At 51.2% G+C, this 20,637-nt stretch overlaps 3 protein-coding genes across 4 annotated transcripts; 2 read left to right on the top strand and 1 right to left on the bottom strand.

Annotated features, from left to right (window-relative positions):
* The first annotated feature begins 311 nt into the window (after positions 1-311).
* Positions 312-2,074, top strand: JDV02_001844 (Cyclopropane-fatty-acyl-phospholipid synthase). Of its 2 annotated transcripts, none has more exons than XM_047982814.1 (3): positions 312-749; positions 816-1,812; positions 1,879-2,074. In XM_047982814.1, exons 1-2 carry the CDS (start codon positions 369-371, stop codon positions 1,488-1,490), a joined length of 1,056 nt encoding a protein of 351 aa, XP_047838782.1. In that variant the 5' UTR covers positions 312-368; the 3' UTR covers positions 1,491-1,812; positions 1,879-2,074. The 2 variants fall into 2 exon arrangements, with proteins under 2 accessions (XP_047838782.1, XP_047838783.1); XM_047982815.1 differs by having other exon boundaries at positions 312-1,486; positions 1,554-1,812.
* JDV02_001843 (putative secondary metabolism biosynthetic enzyme) lies at positions 1,965-3,600 on the bottom strand. Its single transcript, XM_047982813.1, has 5 exons — positions 3,399-3,600; positions 2,924-3,284; positions 2,654-2,858; positions 2,332-2,586; positions 1,965-2,263 (listed from the first exon to the last, which is right to left on the bottom strand). The coding sequence occupies exons 1-5, from the start codon at positions 3,433-3,435 to the stop codon at positions 2,072-2,074; spliced, it is 1,050 nt and encodes a 349-aa protein (XP_047838781.1). The 5' UTR covers positions 3,436-3,600; the 3' UTR covers positions 1,965-2,071.
* Positions 3,601-3,787: 187 nt separating this feature from the next.
* On the top strand, positions 3,788-5,685 carry COX11_1 (Cytochrome c oxidase assembly protein cox11, mitochondrial). Its single transcript, XM_047982812.1, has 3 exons — positions 3,788-4,136; positions 4,218-4,626; positions 4,679-5,685. The coding sequence occupies exons 1-3, from the start codon at positions 3,815-3,817 to the stop codon at positions 5,592-5,594; spliced, it is 1,647 nt and encodes a 548-aa protein (XP_047838780.1). The 5' UTR covers positions 3,788-3,814; the 3' UTR covers positions 5,595-5,685.
* The last annotated feature ends 14,952 nt before the right edge of the window (positions 5,686-20,637 follow it).

The raw sequence follows: 20,637 nt of genomic DNA, 5'->3' as shown, positions 1-20,637 counted from the left end.
ATGCAATCCAAATGCGTCGCGGCGAGCCGCTGTGATACCCGTAGCGGCACTTTGGTGCGCTGTCCGTCGTCAATAAGTCTTGCCAGAAAGCTGCCATGTCTTGCATGTCCTGTTCGGTCACGATACACAACATGTCATTGTGAACAAAACCAAAAGAAAAAACTTACTAGTCCGCCACAGCGCCAACAAGGGTTCTTGCTCGGCCCGTACCCAAAAGAGAAGTTCCCGGAGCCTCCCTCCGGGACCTGCAGGAGCCGTGGCCCTACCGCGATAAATCGCGCCCGACATCCATTCATACACCCAGGCTCGGCTATTGCCAGACCCTTTGCCGGTGTCGTTGGGCTTCACAAGCTGCATCCAACCATCAGATGCAGCATCACAGCGACATGGCAGCCCAGATTACTTCTACACTGGAGGCAGTCACGGCAAGGCTTCTCTGGTGGGCGCAGCCATGGACAGCCCATTTGTCCCGCCTGGCGGTGCTGCGCATCCTCGCGCGTATCACGACTGGAAGCCTACTTGTCATCGATGAGAGTCGCGCCACCAAGCACGTCTTCGGTCACAGCCCGTTGACTGGTGAGGACCACGAGGCTGCCGGCGGCGCAAGCGTTCCTCCCTCACTCCATGTTGAGCTGGTTGTCAAAAGCGAGGCTTTTTGGTCCAGACTACTCTTCCTTGCCGACATTGGCTTTGCTGAATGCTACATGCTGGGTGACGTTGAATGCAATGATTTGACTGCCTTCTTTCAGGTGTGTGCGCCAATCGTCCACCCAATGCTCTCACGAATCCATATTTACAGCCCCTGTCCCTGCCAGCTTTTCATCAGCAACAGAGCAGAGCTTGGCAACGGCGAAACCGTCTTCTCCATGTTGCCGTCGGCCATCGCCACGATAGGGCGGCCGACCAACTCACGTGCCACTTCACTGCTCAATACGGCCGCTCACTATGATATAAGCAACGACATGTTCGCCGCTTTCCTTTCCAAGGACATGACGTACTCTTGTCCTATCTGGCGAACTGCCCCCGCTAGAGAGCCGAGAGGAGAGGTGGAAAGCTTACAGGATGCACAACATCGGAAGCTTCAACGCTTCATCCAGGGAGCAAGAATAGCGGCATCGGACCATGTTCTCGAGATTGGAACTGGCTGGGGCTCCTTTGCGATTGAGGCGGTGAAGCAGACCGGCTGTCGTATCACATCCATAACCTTGTCTCGGAGGCAGAAAGAGCTGGCCGAAAGGAGGGTCAAGCTAGCCGGCCTGGCTCATCGCATTGAGGTCAAGTTCATGGACTACCGTGATCTACCAACGCCAGAAAAACCATTTGATAAGATCATTTCCATAGAAATGATAGAGGCGGTGGGGAAAGCTCACCTGGCGGAATACTTCGCGGCCATTCATACGCTGCTGAACCCAGACACGGGCATTGCCATGTTCCAATGCATTACTATACCAGAGGCTTTGCACGCCGCCGGCGATGGTAAATCCGGGTAGGACACTTCAATCGTAGTCATGTTACTTCGTTCACGCTCCTGTACTAACCTCACAATCTTGCAGCTTCATTGATCGGTACATCTTTCCCGGTGGGTACTTGCCGTCTACGACGGAGTTGGTCAATCACATTACTATGCAATCCAAAGGGACATTGGTTGTTGAATCTATCGAGAACATCGGAGCTCATTACGCCAGAGCACTGCGCCTGTGGAGAGAAAAGTTTATCACGGAATTTGACAGCACCATTTCGCCCACCATGCAGCATCACCGTTCATCACCCACATCTCATGAGGCCAGTGAGGTATTTCGCAGGAAATGGGAAGTAAGTACCATTACACCAACACGCAACAGTGCACAAGGATAATTTGCTAAGCTCAATTAACGATAGTACTACTTTTCGTATTGCGAAGCCGGCTTTTTAACTAGAACTCTGGGCGACGTGATCATAACGGTGGGTAGAGTCGGGGCTATGGAGCTTGCGGAAGGAATACCGCTATAGATTGTTGTGCCGCGCTGCCTGGCTTGCGGTTCAAGTACACGATTTGAACTATATACACTATATATGTCCCAAGACTTCATCATCACTCGGGCTTGCCGAACAGGTAGTGACAGGTGCCTGAGACGTCGCCGCCGCCAAACCCGAAAAGTTCGGACCCCGCTGCGTGATACGCAAGCCACCGATTATACCAAGACGAGGCATTGCTCTCTCCGTACGTTTCCACAAGATGCGGCCATACCTGTTGCTTGTTGTTCCTGAGCGCCGAAAGCCAACACTGACCGGACGGTAGCAGGTCAGCAAAAGCATCGCCAACGCGCTGATAGTCAATTGAAGAGAACCTACCTGTAAAGTTCTTGCGTAATTTGATCCATTCACCCACCACTGCTTTTGTATCTGTAGGTCACGTTGGAAATACAGCAGCAAGTCCGCAGAGGGCATGGTACCGCCGGCGAAGAAATATCTGGACATCCAACCCTCATCGAAGTCGTATGGTGTGCTGTTGTGGCAAAAGATCTGGACGAAAAGCTTGCCACCCGGTTTGAGGGAGGTAGCAACTTTGGCCATTAACAGTTCGTAGTTTTTCATGTGTTCAAATAGCTTCCGCGTAATCGTCGTTAGCGATGTGTCACTCATTGCAACCTGCTGTCCGCAGAAGCGTCATTACCTCGACGGAAACCACGCGATCGAATTGCTCAGGTTCGAAATTGTATTCTGCGATGTCTCCCGTGATGATTTCAACATTTGTCAGGTTTCGTTTTGCCGCTTCGGCAACTATCTTGTCTTTTTGGGTCCTTGAATTGGATAGCCCAGTCACTCTAGATGCTGGATACTGTTCTGCGAAAAACAGCGTTGCTGATCCCCAACCACATCTATATCATTTGTTGTTAGTCGCGGGAAAGGGAGATGCGTTTCATGGTGAGCGAAGCTTACGTACCCGAGGTCAAGGATACTCATGCCGTTTTTAAATTCCGCCCTTGATGCGTATGTCTGTAACATCGCCGTCTCCGCTTCCGCAATCGTTTCTTGTCCCGTTTGGAACAGCGAGCATGAATACTTCATGCGAGGGCCGAGGAATGCCTCAAACACGCCTGTGCCGATTTCGTACTGCTGCTCATTGGCAGTGGTTGTCTGTATCGCGATGGGCTGGGAGCGCAATTTTGCAACATATTCTAGTTTCTGACTCATCGCCTCTGTTAGTGTCCTCTTCGCGATTGCTGCCTCTTGTGCCTGCTGTATCCGTCTGGTGCCAAATCTAATAATGGTCTCAGGGACATATCCCGCGTCAATCGCCCAATCTGCGACACGAACTGTCAGCTACCTGGAATCACAGCCGAGAAACCACGGGGAACATATGGGGCTGTAAGTAGCCCTGGAGTTTACACTGAGCAACGTCGCGGAGTAAAACTCACCGTAGTCCATCATGCGAGCCCAACAATCAATTACCATCAGCAGCCACACTAATGGAGAGCGTCACCTCCAGCGTCAAAAGGCAGGGGATGGCGTCTTAGCTCGTTCAGTCGCTGAACAGCAGAAACACAAGCGCTAGCGTAATTCAGTCAATAGAGAAGAGATTCGAAGCCGAAGCCATATAGTCATTCATTACCTGGGAACAGGTTCGGCAATCCGAAAAAGATTGTGGGCGGTGACCGCCCGACGTCTCGGGCCTTCCAAGACATGACCAGCAATGCTTGCTGCACTAAGCTTATTGCGGGCATGGCCGAAGTGATGACGACTCAAAAGGTGCAGAAATGCCCCTCAGCACCCGATCGTGTCACAATTGCCCTTGACGTCGTATCGGCCTCAAGACTTCATTTTTAGTGCTTATATGTCTGTCTCGAGGAATATCTCGTCATATTTGCATTGCTCATCATCCGCGAGTCCAGCTCGAACGCTGCCACTCTTTGAATCGCTTTTTCCCATCATGAGTCCTGCTACTGAGATTCCTGCAGCCAAGAGAGTTGCCGTGGTCGGCAGCGGCTGCTCTGGCATTGCAGCTGTGTGGGCTTTGAAGAACACAGTACACGATGTTTACCTATACGAGGCAGACGCTCGGCTCGGCGGCCACTCCAACACGGTTCAGTGGCAGAATGGGAAATACTCGGTAGGGGTCGATACGGGGTTTATCGTGCTGAATACGGCTACTTATCGTGAGTACGATGCCATTCCCGAGACAGCTGGAAGGAAGCCGAAATGGTAAATCATAGCTAAGCCCAACTGACACCTCATAGCAAACTTCATCCGGTTTTTGAAGTTATTGAACGTTGCCACTGAGGTGACTGATATGGCTCTCGGCGTGTCAAGAGACTACGGGGCGTTTGAATGGGGTGGGAAAAGTCTGCGATCTGTGTTCTGCCAGGCCAAGAACCTCTTCTCCATCCGGATGTGGCGCATGTTATTCGATGTCCTTCGGTTCAATCAATTTGCTCTGGATGTCTTGATCAACTCCAAAGAGGAGTCTCAAAGCGAGAGCGAAGACGATCCCGGCAACGATGAGAGCATTGGCGCTTATCTGGATCGCCACGGCTACTCTCACGCATTTCGGGATGGTTATCTGATACCAATCACTGCATCAGTATGGAGCACAAAACCCAAAACATGCATGGATGAGTTTCCTGTTCTCACCCTTATCCGATTTTTGTGAGTCCCTGGCCCCGTGCGGCAGCTCACGAGCTATCTAACGCGTCTAAAGATGGAACCATCATAACCTCTCAGCGCTCTCCTCCCGGCCCGAGTGGCTCACTTTAAAAAATGGGTCCAGGGCTTATATCGATGCTGTGATGGACGACTTTCCAACTGATCATGTGTTCCTAAACACCCCGGTGAAGCGTGTGGAAAATCACAACGGACACATTTCGCTTTACACGACGAATGATGAACCGCAAATCTTTGACCATGTTATTTTGGCTACGCATGGTGACCAAGCGCTGTCGATACTGGGCTCTGCAGCGACAGATGAGGAGAGATCGATACTCTCATGCTTTAAGACATCAAAGAATGAGGTTGTTTTGCACTCAGACCTAACTCACATGCCCCAAAGACGCGGAGCATGGTGCAGTTGGAACTATATGACACTCTCTCCTCGGTCAGAGTCATCCACTGACGTAGTGTCTTTGACATATAACATGAACACATTGCAACATATTCCAAAGGACCAGTTTGGCCATGTTTTGGTAACCCTCAACCCTCTTCATGAACCGACGCCGGCACTCACCCAAGGTCGTTTCGACTACTCGCACCCCATATACACGTCGAAGGCAGTTGCCGCACAGAGGAGGTTACAAAAGATCCAGAACAAGAGAGGCATTAGCTTTGCCGGGGCCTGGACGAACTACGGCTTCCACGAAGACGGTTTCAGCAGCGGATTACGAGTAGCCCGGGATCACCTAGGTGCAACACTTCCATTTGAAATCATCGACTCTTCGTTTAGCCGAGGAAAGATACCCCACTTGAGCATCATCGACTACGCAATCCGTGTCTTCATCACACTTATTCAATCACTTGTGATCCAGCCATTGGAGACCATTGCGGACATTGTGTCACAGCTGTCGTGGACACACAAGGACGCGCGGGACGGAAGAAGAGATGTATCGAAAGCGGCGATGTAGATACCTGCAGATATAACAGATTCCGAGGGCATCGCTAGATAAACAACATTCGTGTTATATGTGGTTGGTGTGAAAGGGTCACGTCGCACACCTAAATGCATTGTTATATCTGAATCCGTAGACTCTAGCTGTCCGCCAAATGCTAGCTGTAATGTCTGGTATTCAGAGCGACTAGAGGCTCTCAATGTTCATAAAAAACGGTACCACCTGAATGTGATATCTATACGTGGCTACTAAGTGGTTAAACTCCGTCCTCGAACCCACCAGGTATCTAAATCTGCCGACTATAGCTTTGACCTCGCTATAGTTGCTCCATCGGTCGCGACTGGATCACCTCACTCCTCGATGGTGGTATAATTATCTGCCTCAATTCTAGTTTCTGCGTTAATAATGCTCGTTTATACACCGGGAGCACGCATGTAGCGTTTGGAACCAATCCATGATTCCTGTCTCTAACCTGTGAGAGCTCGGAGATCATTGGCCATGACACGAGGCGCTTGCGATACAGGTTGCCCCTCAGAACGATGCAATCAGTGGGCTGCCCCTGGCATGTGAAGTGTCAGATATCTCTTTGCCGGACGTCATGAACATACGAGCTCACGCAACAAAAACAAGGTGCCATCATGACCATGTCATCGCCGAAAGGAGAATAGCTCCCCATTCTCAGGCTTGCAGCACCAGGCCAATATTTAAGTAGTACATGTCTTGGTTTGGCGAAGCATAACCGGGTTAGATAGCCGCGGTCTCTTGGATCTACTGGTAAAGTGCTGTCCTGGTGAGAAGTCAGGGTAACTATCCACGCCTTACATCCAGAAGGCAGGTTACGCTTTGTTGCCGACACGGGGGGTTGCCAGTGGTGGCCCAACGGGTATGAACACATCACGGCAATTGCTGGAGGCAGTAGCACAACGCCAGTCTATCCACTTGTCCAGGGTATTTATATCTAGCAACCCAGCTAACAAAACGGCCGCAACGATTTTATACCGCGTCAAGTCCGACAAAGATGTCATCCGGGAGAAGGAAATTAGGCGTATCCAAGATTGCCATCCAGATTGACTCAAATTTTGTACGTCGAAAACGATCCGCATTGATCGCCTTACTGAAAGGGCACTGTCACAAGAGAGCTACTCGATGAGATGGCGGGATCCATGCCAAGGCAGGATAATAGGGTGTTCCTCCGTGGTCCGCCAGCAATGGCGGCTGCACTGGAGGGTACAGATAAGGAGGTTGATGTTCTCAGTCAGCTGGTTACGAAGATCATGAGGTCCTTATAATTCTAGCAACTTTCAGCAGGTCCCGAGGTTTCCGTCATGAAGGAACAGGCTTTTGCGCAAGAAAAGGACGAGTGAGCGGTTGGAAGGTTTGCTCCTCGTCGGCAAGTAAGGGGCCATGCGGGGCGAAAATTAATCGCCGCCTTTACGCCAGAAACGCTGGGTGAGCTTCTTGTCAAGACCGTCGAAAGACGAGCCCAACACGTATTTGAGTACAAAAAAAAAGATGAGACTATAGGTTTACCATTAATCTTCAATGCTTCTCTTTTTTTTATCAGAAAATCGGGCGTGTTGAGCTTGTGCAATGCAGTGAGAGCGTTTTTGGATGTGCTGTCAAGGCGGCGCTTTTTTTTTCGCACCGCATGGGGGCTACCACGTATGCTGCCATGGCCTGGGTTTCCCTCCAAATCTGCGATGATCCCCAATACGGTAGATGCCGACATCGCTTTCGAGGCTGGTGGTGTGCCAATCACGGACTGCCGTCTCCTCACAGCGCCTTGTTGGTGATAGCTCGCGCAGTATGCCGAAATGGATCAATGCTCCGCAATTTCCGCGTGGCAACATCGATGGACTGTTCTCGGCTGCATGGTCCAGCTGTCACTTGCTGTCCGAAACAGAGGTGGCCGTGCACGAGGCGCTGTCAGAGCGCGGAAATGCCCCGCTGCGACAGTTGTGTCAAATCGACACAACCACCCCCCCTCCCCCCCAGCCTCCTCGCCCCCCTTTTTGCCGGGATCAGGGGCCCAAGATGCCGGATATAATAGTGGGGTAGTGAGAGTAGTTCCCGATGTCAACATGACCCATCCATCTTCATGCCCCCACGTGCGCGGGCTGTGTCGGTAATCAATCCGTCTACTCTAGTGTGCGGGTAATCAATCCGTCTACTCTAGGTGTGCGCGACAGGGTTCGGATTGGACTTGGAACTGCCGAGCGCGACTCCCGTGATGCGAAATGCAGATTCTAACCACAATATAAGTACGGAGTAGTAGTCAAAGATACGTGCAGACCCATGGCAAAAGTCTCGTCAGCTGTGCTCGATGCAGCGTGGGCGGTGCGGCCCTGCCATACATAAATAATAAGCATACTTTCTGTGTCGCGATCCCTACACACGAATGTTGCCAAGAGTCGTGTTTCAGTACGACTCACTTGGCTGCATGCATGCATGAAAGTAAGGGAGTACTGTATGTACGTACTGGATGTGAACTTGCCGTTCGTCAAGCCCTCTTGCACACCACCGCACACGCCCGGGGTCTGGCGTGGAGAGCAGCGTTTGTGGCTGCGGAGCTAGGCTGCATGTGGTCACTGAATAACACGACCTTGCAGGACAAAGTGCCCACCCACTCACTCTACATACAAGTTTGACACGACGTTGACCTCGCACGTCGTCGTCGTCTGGTGACTACCGAGACTTCCCGACGCAGGCACATGCCCATGTCAAGCGACTGCGCCGCAACGCGTGCCAATCACTGTTTCAACTGCATCATCGTGACAAACTGGGGGTTCGTTTCGGCGGGCCTCTCGTTACACTGACTCGGGTTCCACCTGGGCTGCTGCAACAGACAGGGTTGAACTTCTGTCGTACCACAGCCCAGACCTGTCTTGGAGCAAGTCGCGAAACCCGGGTATGTGGGGGAGGGGGGGGTGACGTTTGCCTATTGTCACGATCCTGCCGACAAAAGCGACTGGCTCGTTCACCGCTGCCTCCACGTTGGTGGCATTGACCCTTGACGTGATGATTTCTTCGAGCAGCCAGCCCCGCCAACATCCTTCAAACGTCCGTTAGAGGCTGTTCATTGTACCCGTCTCAATTGACACCCCAGCACTGACTGAACTGCCACAGCTGCCCTCGATTGTCCTGGGGGGTGTCTGGGGCTGCTGTGGCATCAGTGCGAAGCAGTAGATGGTGGTTTGCTCGGTAGTCCTGAGTCCCGACTGCTGGAAGGGGGGGGAGGGGGGGGAGGGGCAATTTCTCTGCGACGAGGACTTTGAGGTCATCGTATGTTGATACGTGGTGGTCGCCTCACTCGTATTGAACACACGACGTCATACAGCATTGATCTGGCGCAGCTGGGTAATTCTTTTCGCGGTGCTCTTCCTCTCTCCATACATCAGCCAGAGGCAGGTACATCACGTTCCACTACGTGACTCGTCCGCATTGGTGGTTCTCCGGGAACAACGTGTCTTGAAGTGATTCGCGTCTTGCAGAACTGTGCTCTCGGCTGTTTCGTGTTGGGTGGCGAGTTGACCTTCAGTGATCGTTGAGGTATCCATGCTGGCAAATACCGCCTCGAGCGGACAAACTCGGGGGGATCCGACCGCTCTGCACCAGCCCTGTTCCCATCGTCTTTCCCGATCGCGTCGTAGACACCGGTATTCCAAGCACTGCCGCACTTCTTATCGAAGTACCCTTCCCGGGAGTGTGCTTGTCAGCATACTTGATGGAACGTCTGTTGGCTTGACCAGTATGCAGGATGGTGGGTTTGAACCATCCAGCATCTGAAACTTTATGGAGGTGCATATCCCATTAATTGCCGATTCGGCCTTCACATATCAAATTCTCCAGAAATATATATACAGCATCCACCAGTGATGCGCGGACTTTATAGCATGTTCCAAAATTGTACTCCACCACATTTGACACAAGCCATGGGAGCACAGACTCACTCGAGGGTATGAATCATCGCATACCATCTAAGCGTGGCTGCGTGGCTGCTCAAGCTGCCTGCTGCCCTGTTCGAGAGCTAGAATCTCTTTTACAAGCTGCCGATAAATGGTTACTATTAGCATTAGTAAGGTAACTTAGACTTGGAGCTCATGTAATATCCGAATCACTAAGCACTAAGTGAAAGAACGAAGCCCGGTCCGTTCTCACGAGCAGCGAAAATATCCGCAATCCGGACTCTCGGTGATGGGAAATATCACCTCCAGGTTATCGCAGCAGCTGTTTCCAAGAGTGATGGCGAGGATGCTCATTGAGCGCAGCGCACTCAACTGCCACCTGGTCAAATCTGTTGAGAGAGTGAAAACGCCAGCTAACACCTTTTCGAAGTGACACGAACTCTATCTGTAGCACACTTCACGAGTCGATCCAGCTCCGAAAAGAACTTCTGTCGTCGGCACCATAGACCTGTCTCCTGCGACGTCAAGCTCCACCGCTGTGGCAGAGTTCGCATCAGTTCTAGTGCTTGACTGAGTAGGGTCATGTCTTGAATCGCGCCCTCATGAAAAGGGTCTCTCAGGAGATTGTAGAACAAGATCATGAGAGGCAAAGGTTCCCGCATAAAATGACTGTGAGTGATCAGTGAGGTATCCATGACTATCATGTATCGGCCCATGTCGTACCGAAATGCTTTGCCCCGATCCATAACTGCGCTAGCACACCCCAACGTGACCATTGATCGGCTGGCCTGCAACGACAAATCGAGGCTAGATTGTAGCCCCAAGATTCGGCTTTCAGAGGCAATATCGACCTTCTCAACCATGAACCGTCCACAACTGACGTGGAGAATTTGTAAAATGTGGTAGTAGTCGAAATGGAGCCGGATCATTATAATATAAAAGGGCTCTTGAAGGTCAGAGGTCAGCTGAGTTGCCCGCTGCTCAGAGAGCGCCGACGGTACATGGATGGGCAATGAACCGCGCCATTCTTCCAGCTCCTCATCCAGCTCACGAATTTCGCGTACGTCATCTGCATCGAAAATGAGACGATTCATTCGGGAGCAGAGCTTCCAGACCCTTGACTTGATGAGGCTGAGACGCAAGCTAGCGGCGAGCCAGGGCGAAGCGAGGCTGCTCGCTGTGGCTGGGTAGCACACTGAGCGATATCCATCCCAATCTGGCGGCAGAGTAAGGTCGCAGAATTCGTCGCAGATAATGGGCGGCTGACGTATCTGCAAAGCGATATTCTTGTCAAACACATAGCATGTCCAAAAGAGTATGCGGAGATGTCGCCGCTCGTGGTCCAGCATCGTGTCTTCATGCTGCCAAGGCGATGCGGAATGTAGGCTTTGTCCTCCCAAGGCAAACACCAACCGGCATGCAATCGCATGATGAACAGATGCAGCATGCAAGTGTCCAATACATGCCTCCCTGAGAAACTGCAAAGAATCAGCATTGAGTTGTGCGATGAGGCAGTAATAATGCTTGCCAGTGTTACAAGAGTCTGCAGGGTGATTATGCTCATGTCATTCGGGAACTGCTGCGTGAAGTCCCGTGCCTCTTGTGCGCACGCATGGCTGTCAAAAAGGGATGTTTGTTCCGAGTCAGGAAATTGGACTGCTAGAAACGCGAGCAAGGCAAAAAGACATGCCCTTGCTCTAGCTTGTTCTAGAGGGGTGACTGAAGGATCGGACGCGTATGCAAGTTTGACGACCTCTTCAAATAGGAAAGCGTCGACAAAGGGAAACTCAACCATGAAGTTGGAGCTCAGCAGTGCATGGAGCATAGACCACACAGCCCATGGCTCAGGCAACTTGGCTTCCTGCCCTGTTGTATATCCATTTGGTATCGTAGTCGCTGTTTTGGTGGGTACTTCCGGGCACTCTTCTATGCTGGCCTCGATTTCTTGGAAACGCGGCCACGTTCCTGTCTGGGAAAAAACCCATTGTTCTCCTTCGAATGTCAGATGGGGGATGCTGTGCGACGCGCATGCAGAGCTCAAGATCAAGTTGTCGGCGTAGATACACCGGAGAGGACTGTGTTGAGGGTGTACTTGGGACATCTGGCCCGAAAGATCACGCCAGCAAAATCTGCAGGTGCGTGGCTCCGTAGGAGTAAAACAGCTGTCGTGTGGGGCCTCTACCTTGCCATCTGGCATCTCGATGATACCCGGAGCAGCTCGTTGGCGATTGTTTACATGGCTAGGGTTATCCCCGGCCAGCCTGGGGCGTTGTGACTTGGGGAGCTGGACTGTGTCGACCTTTGAGCTGAATTTCAGTTAGAAAAGAGGACTAGCGTATGTGTAATGGGCAATCACGGCCGTCCCACAAGCTAGAGTGGATAAACCTACTGGCGTCTCCTTTTCCGGCCTCTATTCACGTCCGTCACACAAGTGAGGTCATGATGAAAGCACCAGTTGCATTGAGCGGTCGCGCTTGATCTGTCGCACTGAATCTAAAGTTGACAGAGTCATGTGTGAGTGAAGTGAACAATGAGAATCCACCGTATCGACTCGCACTAAACGGGAGATGCATCGGCGTAGGGCGCGGCTCAAAGATTGAAGATACCTTTCGCTTGTAGCATGCATCGCACGCCCGTAGCTTAGACGACATGATATAGGAGGTGCAATAGCCAACACTGAAGAGTGGGCGGCTATAACATTGATGTCAGATGGTTGAGCGAAGCTGGGTATGCATGAGTGAGAGTAGCGGGACTGCGACCGGGCATGAGATTATATATCTGTTAAAGCCTGTACCAATTCGGGCTTTCTTCTTCCTAACGCCGACGATCAGTCTGCAAAAGTCTGGTCTATACAATATATATGCATCCACGCACAGCTAAGCCAGGGAGGCGTGAGGTCCTGAAATTTTACTCGTACGACTTGTTGATTGCTGATTTGATGCCGACGTGTGGAGATGGCGGCCGATTGAGGAATTGGGGATTTGCTAATGTATAAAGGGGAAAGTAGTTTTGCATACGTAGGGGGTAACAGGGCCAAACTCGTCTTCAGTGCTTATCTGCGTAGACCGAGAAACGTCGTATTTGCTCGAAACACACGGAATTCTTCGCTAATAGCGACCCTCTGCTCGAATGTTACTCCCCTTTGTTAAATGCAGCAGGGTCTTCGCGGAGTGATACAATGCGATCTACAACGCACGATGGTGAGCCAGGACCTTGCATTTAGACCAGCTTAATCCTTCAGTCGGGCAACTCCCGTCCACGTTATCTTTCCTAATTGAATCCTTTGCCGGGAGACCCTGGACGGTAATGCACAGCCACGACCCTTACCGCCTCGCAACACCGTATAATTTTGGCTTAGTGGCTGTGAACCTATGTGGGCATCAAGCATAGACGTTAGAAAACCCGAAACGATGTTGCCTCTGAGCAATACGTGAAACAATGGAAATCTATTACAAGAAATTGAGCGTATGCTTCAATTCATTCAGTCGCAGCAGCAACCCAGTGTTTTGCAGCTGCCGTATTGAAGCTTAACGTCAGTTGGAAAGACAATGTCTCTCCCATTCACTACATATAAAACCGACACGTGCTCGATCCATGGCGCCACCAATGTGGCATTGAGCTATAGCTACAAACTCAGGTCCTTAGTGCACGGGGTTTTAGCACAGCATGCACGATTCAGACTAGACCAAGCTGTCCTTGGCCCTGAATCGATTCCGCACAAAAGGGACTAGTATAACGACATTCCTTGCATCATAATATGGCTATTATTATATCACGTGAGGAGTTGATTAAAAGATCCGCCGTTAACATTCATGTACTATAACAAATGGGTTTTATCATTTCCAATCCACTGCCACGAACGAATACGATAAAGGCATTGAGAACTAAGTAGCCGCATCTCGTATTTTCTTTGATCTCCAGGCTGATGTAATTCAATTGGCAGCCTATCGATATCAAGACATCTATTACCGCCAGGGTTTGTTTTTGATGTCATATCACTTATTCTATAGGCTATACCCAATAGAGAAGAACATAATAAGTGGCATTTTCAATCAGTATGATACGATAGGGCGAGATATTCTACACCCTCTACTACGTCTCTTCTAGTCCGCACAAGAGGGTTGGTTTCAATCCTGATGTTTCCCACTCTTAGGCATGAACTGAGCCAAGTTAGTACAGGATCAGGTGGGTCAGGTCGAAAACCTGGGTGGGCGCCCTAAAAGCGTCATTCCGGACATCACCCCTGAAACTGGCCCGGCAAATCATGACATACCTTGCAGCTCGTTTGGTCTTAATTAAGTTCTAGAAAGGTCATACACATAATAAACTACCGCGCTCGACGAAAGCACAAACTGTTCCACGACAAATGGGAACACTCCGATAAATCCAAGCCTAATGACATATAGGTTCGAAATGTAGAAAATCACACACAATGCCCTTAATAGCCCAGCTTGCTGTCTGAATTATAGGGGCAAGAACAATAAATTGGTAGATACAAGTAGGCATAGATATGTTTGTAGTCTTGGTTTCGCATACTTAGCCAATCCGAGCAGCAAGTGCATGGGCTTTCCGGTTCCACCATTAAGCTCTGCTCGCTCTTTGTTTGGCGTCATCACTGGCATTGTAGATGGGCAGGTGGTAGGTTGACACAACGTATAGACTTAGTGACATTAGATCACTGAACAGAACAGTCACTCCCTTCGTTTCTTGTTTAGTTACCACACATCACCGTGGTCCCCTTCTTATTGTAATGGCCTCTAGACTGCATCAGTCAGGGGCTATGCGGCATCCTCTGGAAAATGTGTGGCGTCAATGGATATGTGGCGTTGTCATCGGCTGCCGGGGTGTGTTGCGGAATTCCGCACTCATCGCGCGCACATCCATAGTGGAGTTCGAGATTGCACGCACAGGGTTGCAGGGTCAAAAATGTAACAAAGATCCCCAGGAGGGGGGGGGGGTGTGGGGATAGGAGAGGGGTGATTTTCACAGTAGGGATGTTTCACAACACCGAAACACAGCCCCCGCCAGAATCGGGATTCGGGACCCCTCCGTGCCGGTTGGAACGCCCGTGGCAGCCACGGAGAACGTCCAGGCAACAACGACATCGTTCCCCGCCGGTTGTCATCTCTGGACGACCTACTTCGGAAAGGTGAAAAGCCAAATTGACATCTGTCTGCCACGGGTCAGAATCGGGTCACTGACAAGCGTGAGCCCAAGGACAGCCAGGCATCAGCCCAATGTATCCCTGTTCGTCCAGTGCACCACGGGACCTCCAGGAGAAATAATACCGTAGCATTCATAGTAGGAGATGCTTACACTCTAGTAAGTTACGCTTACAGTAACTAATTAGCGAATTTGCCATTACATACTGGGCACACATACTCCGTCTCGACACTGTCGCAATACGGTGTTTCTTGGGTAATAGCTCCAAGAGTATTATACGGGTCGTAGAATGAACTCCTACATCCCACGGGCATACCGTGCTAAAGTGACTATACGAGTCTATGGCAGGCGTGGGCAGTTGTGGGCAACTATCACAGAAATGAGCGAGGGTGCATCGTGGCTTTCATCAGGATATAAATAGCCCTTCGGCCGACGCTGCGTAATTCTTCTTGCTGCACTCTATAATACTGACATATGGCCTTCTTCCGTGCTACATATATTCGGAAATAGAAGTTTTGCAATGTGGCTACAATTACATGGACTTATAGCTAACTATAATAGCCAGACTAATGCCACATTTCCTAGACGTGCGGAAGATGCATCGAAGTCGCATTGTTCTCCTGGACGTCACAGAGTAGCCCCCAATTCCCGGGAGCTACGAAGCTGAGATGCTGACAATCGCCCTAAATCGTCGCTACACAGTTGTCGCTAGGTGTGATATCGGATTGCCAGTGTCGAATATGCAGGGGTATCAATGCCCCATTGAGTGTCGAGGCTATAATCCAACGACCTTGACGTTGAGGCCACCATCGGGGTAGTTTCGTCTTCTGCCAGCAGGCCGTGACCAGGATCGCGGGTCGTTTCCGAAGTAGAAGCGGAAGAATAGTTTAACTCGAATATCCCCGCTCTAGCAGCTCCAGGTGTTGTCGTAGGGCCGGAGCCGTTCTCACCCTGGTTCACAACTATATTGCCTCGCATATTGACCGATGCAATACCTCCTGCAGAGTGATTAGAGTAGTTTGGCGCCGAGGATACTGCCACATCGCTCATGGCATTACTGTGTGACTCTCCAGACCAGCTCCTCGGTATAAGCGTCGTAGGCGGATGCGCCACTGCCCCGAGCAGAGGCCGAGCCCTCAGCTGTGCTAGCTGTACCTGCAGGGCTGCATTCTGACACAGCAATTCCTGAACAGTGTCGCCGCCATTCAAGCAGTTGCTACATCGTTGATTCCGTAAATCGTAGAGTTCCTTCTCGAGTTGTGCTATCCGGGCTCTCGTTCGGACACGAATTGCCTGTTGTGACCTCCGGTCGTTGTCTCGTTTCCGCGCAAGTTGTTCTGGAGTCATGGTAGACTTTACTCTAGAGCCTGACATAGCAGATAAGACGGCGCGAGTTAGAATGACTCTCTCCCTACGTCGTGTCTTCGGTTTAGAATTCACTCACGCTTTGGCTTTGGAGGCTTGACTGGGTTACTAGACGCTGAATCAGGCGACATTACTGCCATAACGTGACTCGACCCTTGGCTCTGGTCGATGCTTCGACGATAAGTAGATTCCATATAGCAGGAAAAGCATTTGCCACCAAGTGTGTGAGTGGTAGCGCTGGGGGCATCGGTATTCTGACTCGATGTCAGACCGCGTAAGCCAAGTCAAAGAGTGGAACGGTGACAATACTTATGAGTGGTCGTTGCCGGAGGCGCCTTGCAGCTTTGGCCCCGTAGGGCTCACCAAGGCGGCCGACTTGATCTTCTTTTTTCCACATGCAACAAAAGGCTGCGAAGAAAGCGTTTCTAGGCACTCTAGGGTTGCATGATGAGCATCAAGGAGAACACCCCAAACACGGAACTGGGGAATCCCCTGTTTCTCTTCAACTTGCACTCAGATGGCCAGATGAATGTCCTGTCTCAGGTCAGTAAGACAGGCAGGGCGGAGTCTTGCCATGGCCGATCTGTGTCCGGCCTGCTCATGCTCATATCGCGTAATGCCCGCCAAGTTACAACCGCATTGACGATGCACGCCTTGGCTCGCATTCCCGTTCTTTATAACCAATCACTTGAACACCTCGAAGAATGTCAAAGCCTCGCGAGCAAACGCCACCGCATCAGGCTACGCCTAACTGACCTTTGGCCGAAATATGACTATAGCAGGATAGGAAAAGACGGATTGAGCCTCAGCCGCAATTGTGTCAAGGCGAATCAGAGTTCCGAGGTCCACGGGCGAGCCGGCCTGCGAGGGCGAGTCCGAACATGATTGGATTAGATACGGTCGACAACAAATCGGCATGGAAAGTGGGAGAGCCTACGATCAGAGACGCATGAAAGGCTGAGGTCGTTTTCCGTACGTCGTTCAGACTCCACCCAGCCACCGTGCACCCGACAGAATGGACACGGGGTCTGTGCTGTGCTTGGCTGATGACGTGCGGGGTGCCGGGTTCCTGGTCTAGGAGCACGAACCTGCGACGGGGGGAAACCCAGATCAGGCAGTCAGTCCCCTGTCGTGGCGGCAGCCGCGACTAGCGACACGTTTCTCTGCTGCTGCTGGTGCTCTTGTTCCAACAAGCGTGCGGTCGAACTTCTGATTTCATCGGACATTTACTGCGCCTGCACTTGGGTGAAAGGCAATGCGGCCGACCCCCTCACAATTTGGTCTCAATTCAGCACATGTAGTGTGAATAGCTTTGCCGCTCTGGCCATCACTCAATCAGTCAGCCTCCGAGAAGCTGGTGGTATGGGGCGTTAGCCTCCCCTGGTACCCTGGGCGACGCAAAGACTCGTAGATTCTGTGGCAAAAGTTAGAATGAGGCCCCCAGACCATTGTTGGTGTGAAACTGATACAGGACCTGCACTGACTCGGCCATCTCATCAAAGCCATGAGGTTCGTCGCTACCCTCAGCCAGCTGAGCATAAGCAGCGCAGGATTAGGAACAATTTTTGATACACTTTGCCACACAACAGCTGCACCGAAGCTGAGAAGCTTCCGGCACGGCCGCTCTTCATCATTTTTAAGCGGATACGTTCCTCACCCTTCTCTTTGACACGAAATGCGAGGCATCAATTCGACAGTGGGGCTGGCGTACAGCCTGCCTCCACAATGCGCAGCATCACATGATCTGTCAGCAAGTGATTATTTGTAATTGCGGGCAAAACTGGTTAGCGTTGTTCTCTCATCCGCGCAGACGAGACGTCGATTTCTCGTTGCCGTCTATCATACTGTTACTGTTAGCTAAGCCCGTTCGCATCCGTCCGGGCGTGTTGGGACCTAGATTTACTATTACGATTGAGGCTGCGTTTACTACGCAAACACCCGACCGTCTTGGAACTGGCGGATCAACGGCGTGGGGAACACCGGGGGTAACCCTTCTGTACCTCCGATCCCGGTTTGGAGGCTGCTTTGCCGTTGCGGGAAATCCTCCTTCGGATAGGCGCCCGTTGGACAGGGTACCCTTGGATCTGGCGGGTGCGCTTGTCCCCTCGGACGCAGAGCAACAACCGTCAGAGGTTGCCCAGCGGGACCCTCCAATTCTCGTCTCAAAGAGTGCTGTACGTCGCAATTGTTCCATACTTCACTCGTGGCGCTGGCAGCTTGATCCACATGATCTATTGCTCCTCTCTTTGTCCATCACGGGTGCGTCTTATCCGTTCCCTACCGCCCCGATTATATGAAACGAGTGTGCTTCACGGCCATAGGCTTCGTTCGAAATAATTGGAACTGCGGTTAGGGTTAGTCAAAACGACGAGACAGGTCCAAAACAGCTGCGGATTGGTATACATGCTAGCCCTGTGCAAGCCAGGTCGGGGTCTTGAAGGTCGAGGAGAGTGATCGAACGCAGTTGCTTCTAAGTGCGCTGTCCTGGTGAGGGCTTCTTACCGAAATTACGGGACGAAACACGCTACCTTCTCGTTACATGAGACAACTCATTGTAGGTAAGCATCGAATCATCCTTATCCGATCATCAACTCCCCCATTTAAGACTTGCGACGATGATATCAATTGGCGTCGAAAGAAGGAGATTCAGTACATCTCAACCAAAATTGCTGGATATGTGTGTCGGGTACGTGAAGGGCTCTGCACCGAAATGATGTCATTGAGCGCGTATCATTTCTCAAGGAGCTCTCCTGGCTTTTGGTGTTCGGCATGTGAACCAGGTTACCGCGTGTTTCCCTAAACGATTGAAGACTCAAATGGCACGCCCGCTGTACGTGTCTAGACGCGTGCAAGTATTCGTGAAGTTTGCCTCCTAGATCCCCAAGAGTCGTAGACGCAGCGCGATCATCTGATACTCTCTAGGGATAATGCGTCCGATAAAACATACCAAAACAATATGGGCATATTGCCCTACAAGATATCCATATCACTGCCCAGCTCATTCCTCGTTGCCTTAGCCTTATACGACGTGGAACGGAAGACTTCCCCGATTCATCAAACGCCTCCAATTTTATTGCACAAATTACTTCTGCCTAGCTTAACTTTTAGTTGGAAATGTACCCATCCAGGCATTGCCGCACAGCTGAAGTGTGAATTGCACGTGAGCGTCCTGGCGAGGCGCACAGCGAAGTGTTATTGAAGAAGTTACCACTTACATTCGGAACTTTTCCGCCGTGCCGAAAACGTTGCTAGTGGCACAAAACAGATGGGTACATGCCTCCACCTCAGCGCCAGTACAAATTTGGCTTGATCCCGACAGCGCTTCCTTTTTAGTGATACGAGGACGGATCAACACACCGCTAAGGCAGTTGTGGCTGGTACCTGCTCAACGCCGGGGAACAACCGAGTCAGTCATAAATCCCCTCTGAAGAGCCTGATGTTCCGTACAAAGGCCCGACGGGGATAAGGAAAAGGGGGCTTGCAATGCTTAAAGGAGGGCTGGTGCAGTGTGGACGTCTTATAGAACAGCCATGTGCACCCATTGAATAACACAGAGTACGATCGTAGCAGTGACGTACAGGCAATGCGGTAAGTTCCTCTTGGCTCTCGTGATTTACACATAATAAAGATCGGACCCTGGAACTAACTCTGCGCCCCTAGCAGGTGTTACTTTACTTCGAACAGCCTCCTGCTGCTCGAGAACTAACTTACGGCACTCGCAGCGCGGCGCATTTCAGGATTACAAAACAAAGCAATGGAGGTTATGGAACTTGTCAACGATTTGAGAACCGTTCGCCAGTTCAGGTGCTATTGGGAAGGATGCACAAAGGTACGACTCTTTATGAGACAAAAATCCGATAATGGAGACTGATTGAATACTCAGAGTTTCGGTCGAAAGTCGGACCTACAACGCCATCATAAAAGCCATACCAATGAACGGCCATATACATGTGACATAGCAGGGTGTCGCAAGGGCTTCATCCAACGCAGTGCGTTAACAGTTCACATTCGAACGCACACCGGTGAACAGCCTCACAAATGTACCGTCCCGGGTTGCGACAAGCGTTTCTCTGATGTCAGTACGTGGAAGTACCTGTGTTAAGGGTCTTGAAGCTCATCCTGAATAGTCCTCGAGCCTCGCCAGACATCGTCGGATTCATGACGGAAAGCGACCATATAAATGCACACTTGATGGCTGTCTTAAGAGGTAAGAACCAAAGGGCGTGATCTCACACGATTCCCTCGTTAACGGAGTTCTAGTTTTTGCCGCAAAGCATCCATGGTTAAGCACCAGCAAACATTCCATAAGGCCGAGCGGTATGCACTCAGTGAAAGCATCATCCCTGTGCCTTCAGATACACGGCAAGGCGAAGCACTCACCTTCGACGGACGAACGGCGTCGGCCATACCGGGTACTACTCCATGCATCACTGCTGCAAATTACGCCATGAATCGCACGGGGATGCAACTTGTGCTGTGCGATACCCAGCTACGTCGTATGTGGCACGGTTCTGCTGGTGGACCCCCCATGTTGCGCCAAAATGGTGTTGCCACCTCCCCTGATGCTCTTTGCATGCAGGCGCCCATGGCAGGAGAGGCAGTTGCATCACCGACAAGTCCTATTG

The sequence above is a fragment of the Purpureocillium takamizusanense genome, chromosome 2 (assembly GCF_022605165.1).
Source record: "Purpureocillium takamizusanense chromosome 2, complete sequence".
Taxonomy (NCBI): Eukaryota; Fungi; Ascomycota; class Sordariomycetes; order Hypocreales; family Ophiocordycipitaceae; genus Purpureocillium; species Purpureocillium takamizusanense.
This window is presented reverse-complemented; position numbering and strand designations above follow the sequence as displayed.

What these genes read in the sequence shown, in the direction of transcription:
- JDV02_001844 (XM_047982815.1), top strand. Translation starts at nt 369, where the DNA reads ATGCAGCATCACAGCGACATGGCAGCCCAGATTACTTCTACACTGGAG. An exon ending in GCCGGCGATGGTAAATCCGG is followed by an intron (nt 1,487 to 1,553) that starts GTAGGACACTTC and finishes ACAATCTTGCAG; the next exon opens with CTTCATTGATCGGTACATCT. An exon ending in TATTTCGCAGGAAATGGGAA is followed by an intron (nt 1,813 to 1,878) that starts GTAAGTACCATT and finishes AATTAACGATAG; the next exon opens with TACTACTTTTCGTATTGCGA.
- JDV02_001843 (XM_047982813.1), bottom strand. Translation starts at nt 3,435, where the DNA reads ATGGTAATTGATTGTTGGGCTCGCATGATGGACTACG. An exon ending in GGCTCGCATGATGGACTACG is followed by an intron (nt 3,285 to 3,398) that starts GTGAGTTTTACT and finishes TTCGTGTCGCAG; the next exon opens with ATTGGGCGATTGACGCGGGA. An exon ending in ATCGCGTGGTTTCCGTCGAG is followed by an intron (nt 2,587 to 2,653) that starts GTAATGACGCTT and finishes ATTACGCGGAAG; the next exon opens with CTATTTGAACACATGAAAAA.
- COX11_1 (XM_047982812.1), top strand. Translation starts at nt 3,815, where the DNA reads ATGTCTGTCTCGAGGAATATCTCGTCATATTTGCATTGCTCATCATCC. An exon ending in GCTGAATACGGCTACTTATC is followed by an intron (nt 4,137 to 4,217) that starts GTGAGTACGATG and finishes GACACCTCATAG; the next exon opens with CAAACTTCATCCGGTTTTTG. An exon ending in CTCACCCTTATCCGATTTTT is followed by an intron (nt 4,627 to 4,678) that starts GTGAGTCCCTGG and finishes ACGCGTCTAAAG; the next exon opens with ATGGAACCATCATAACCTCT.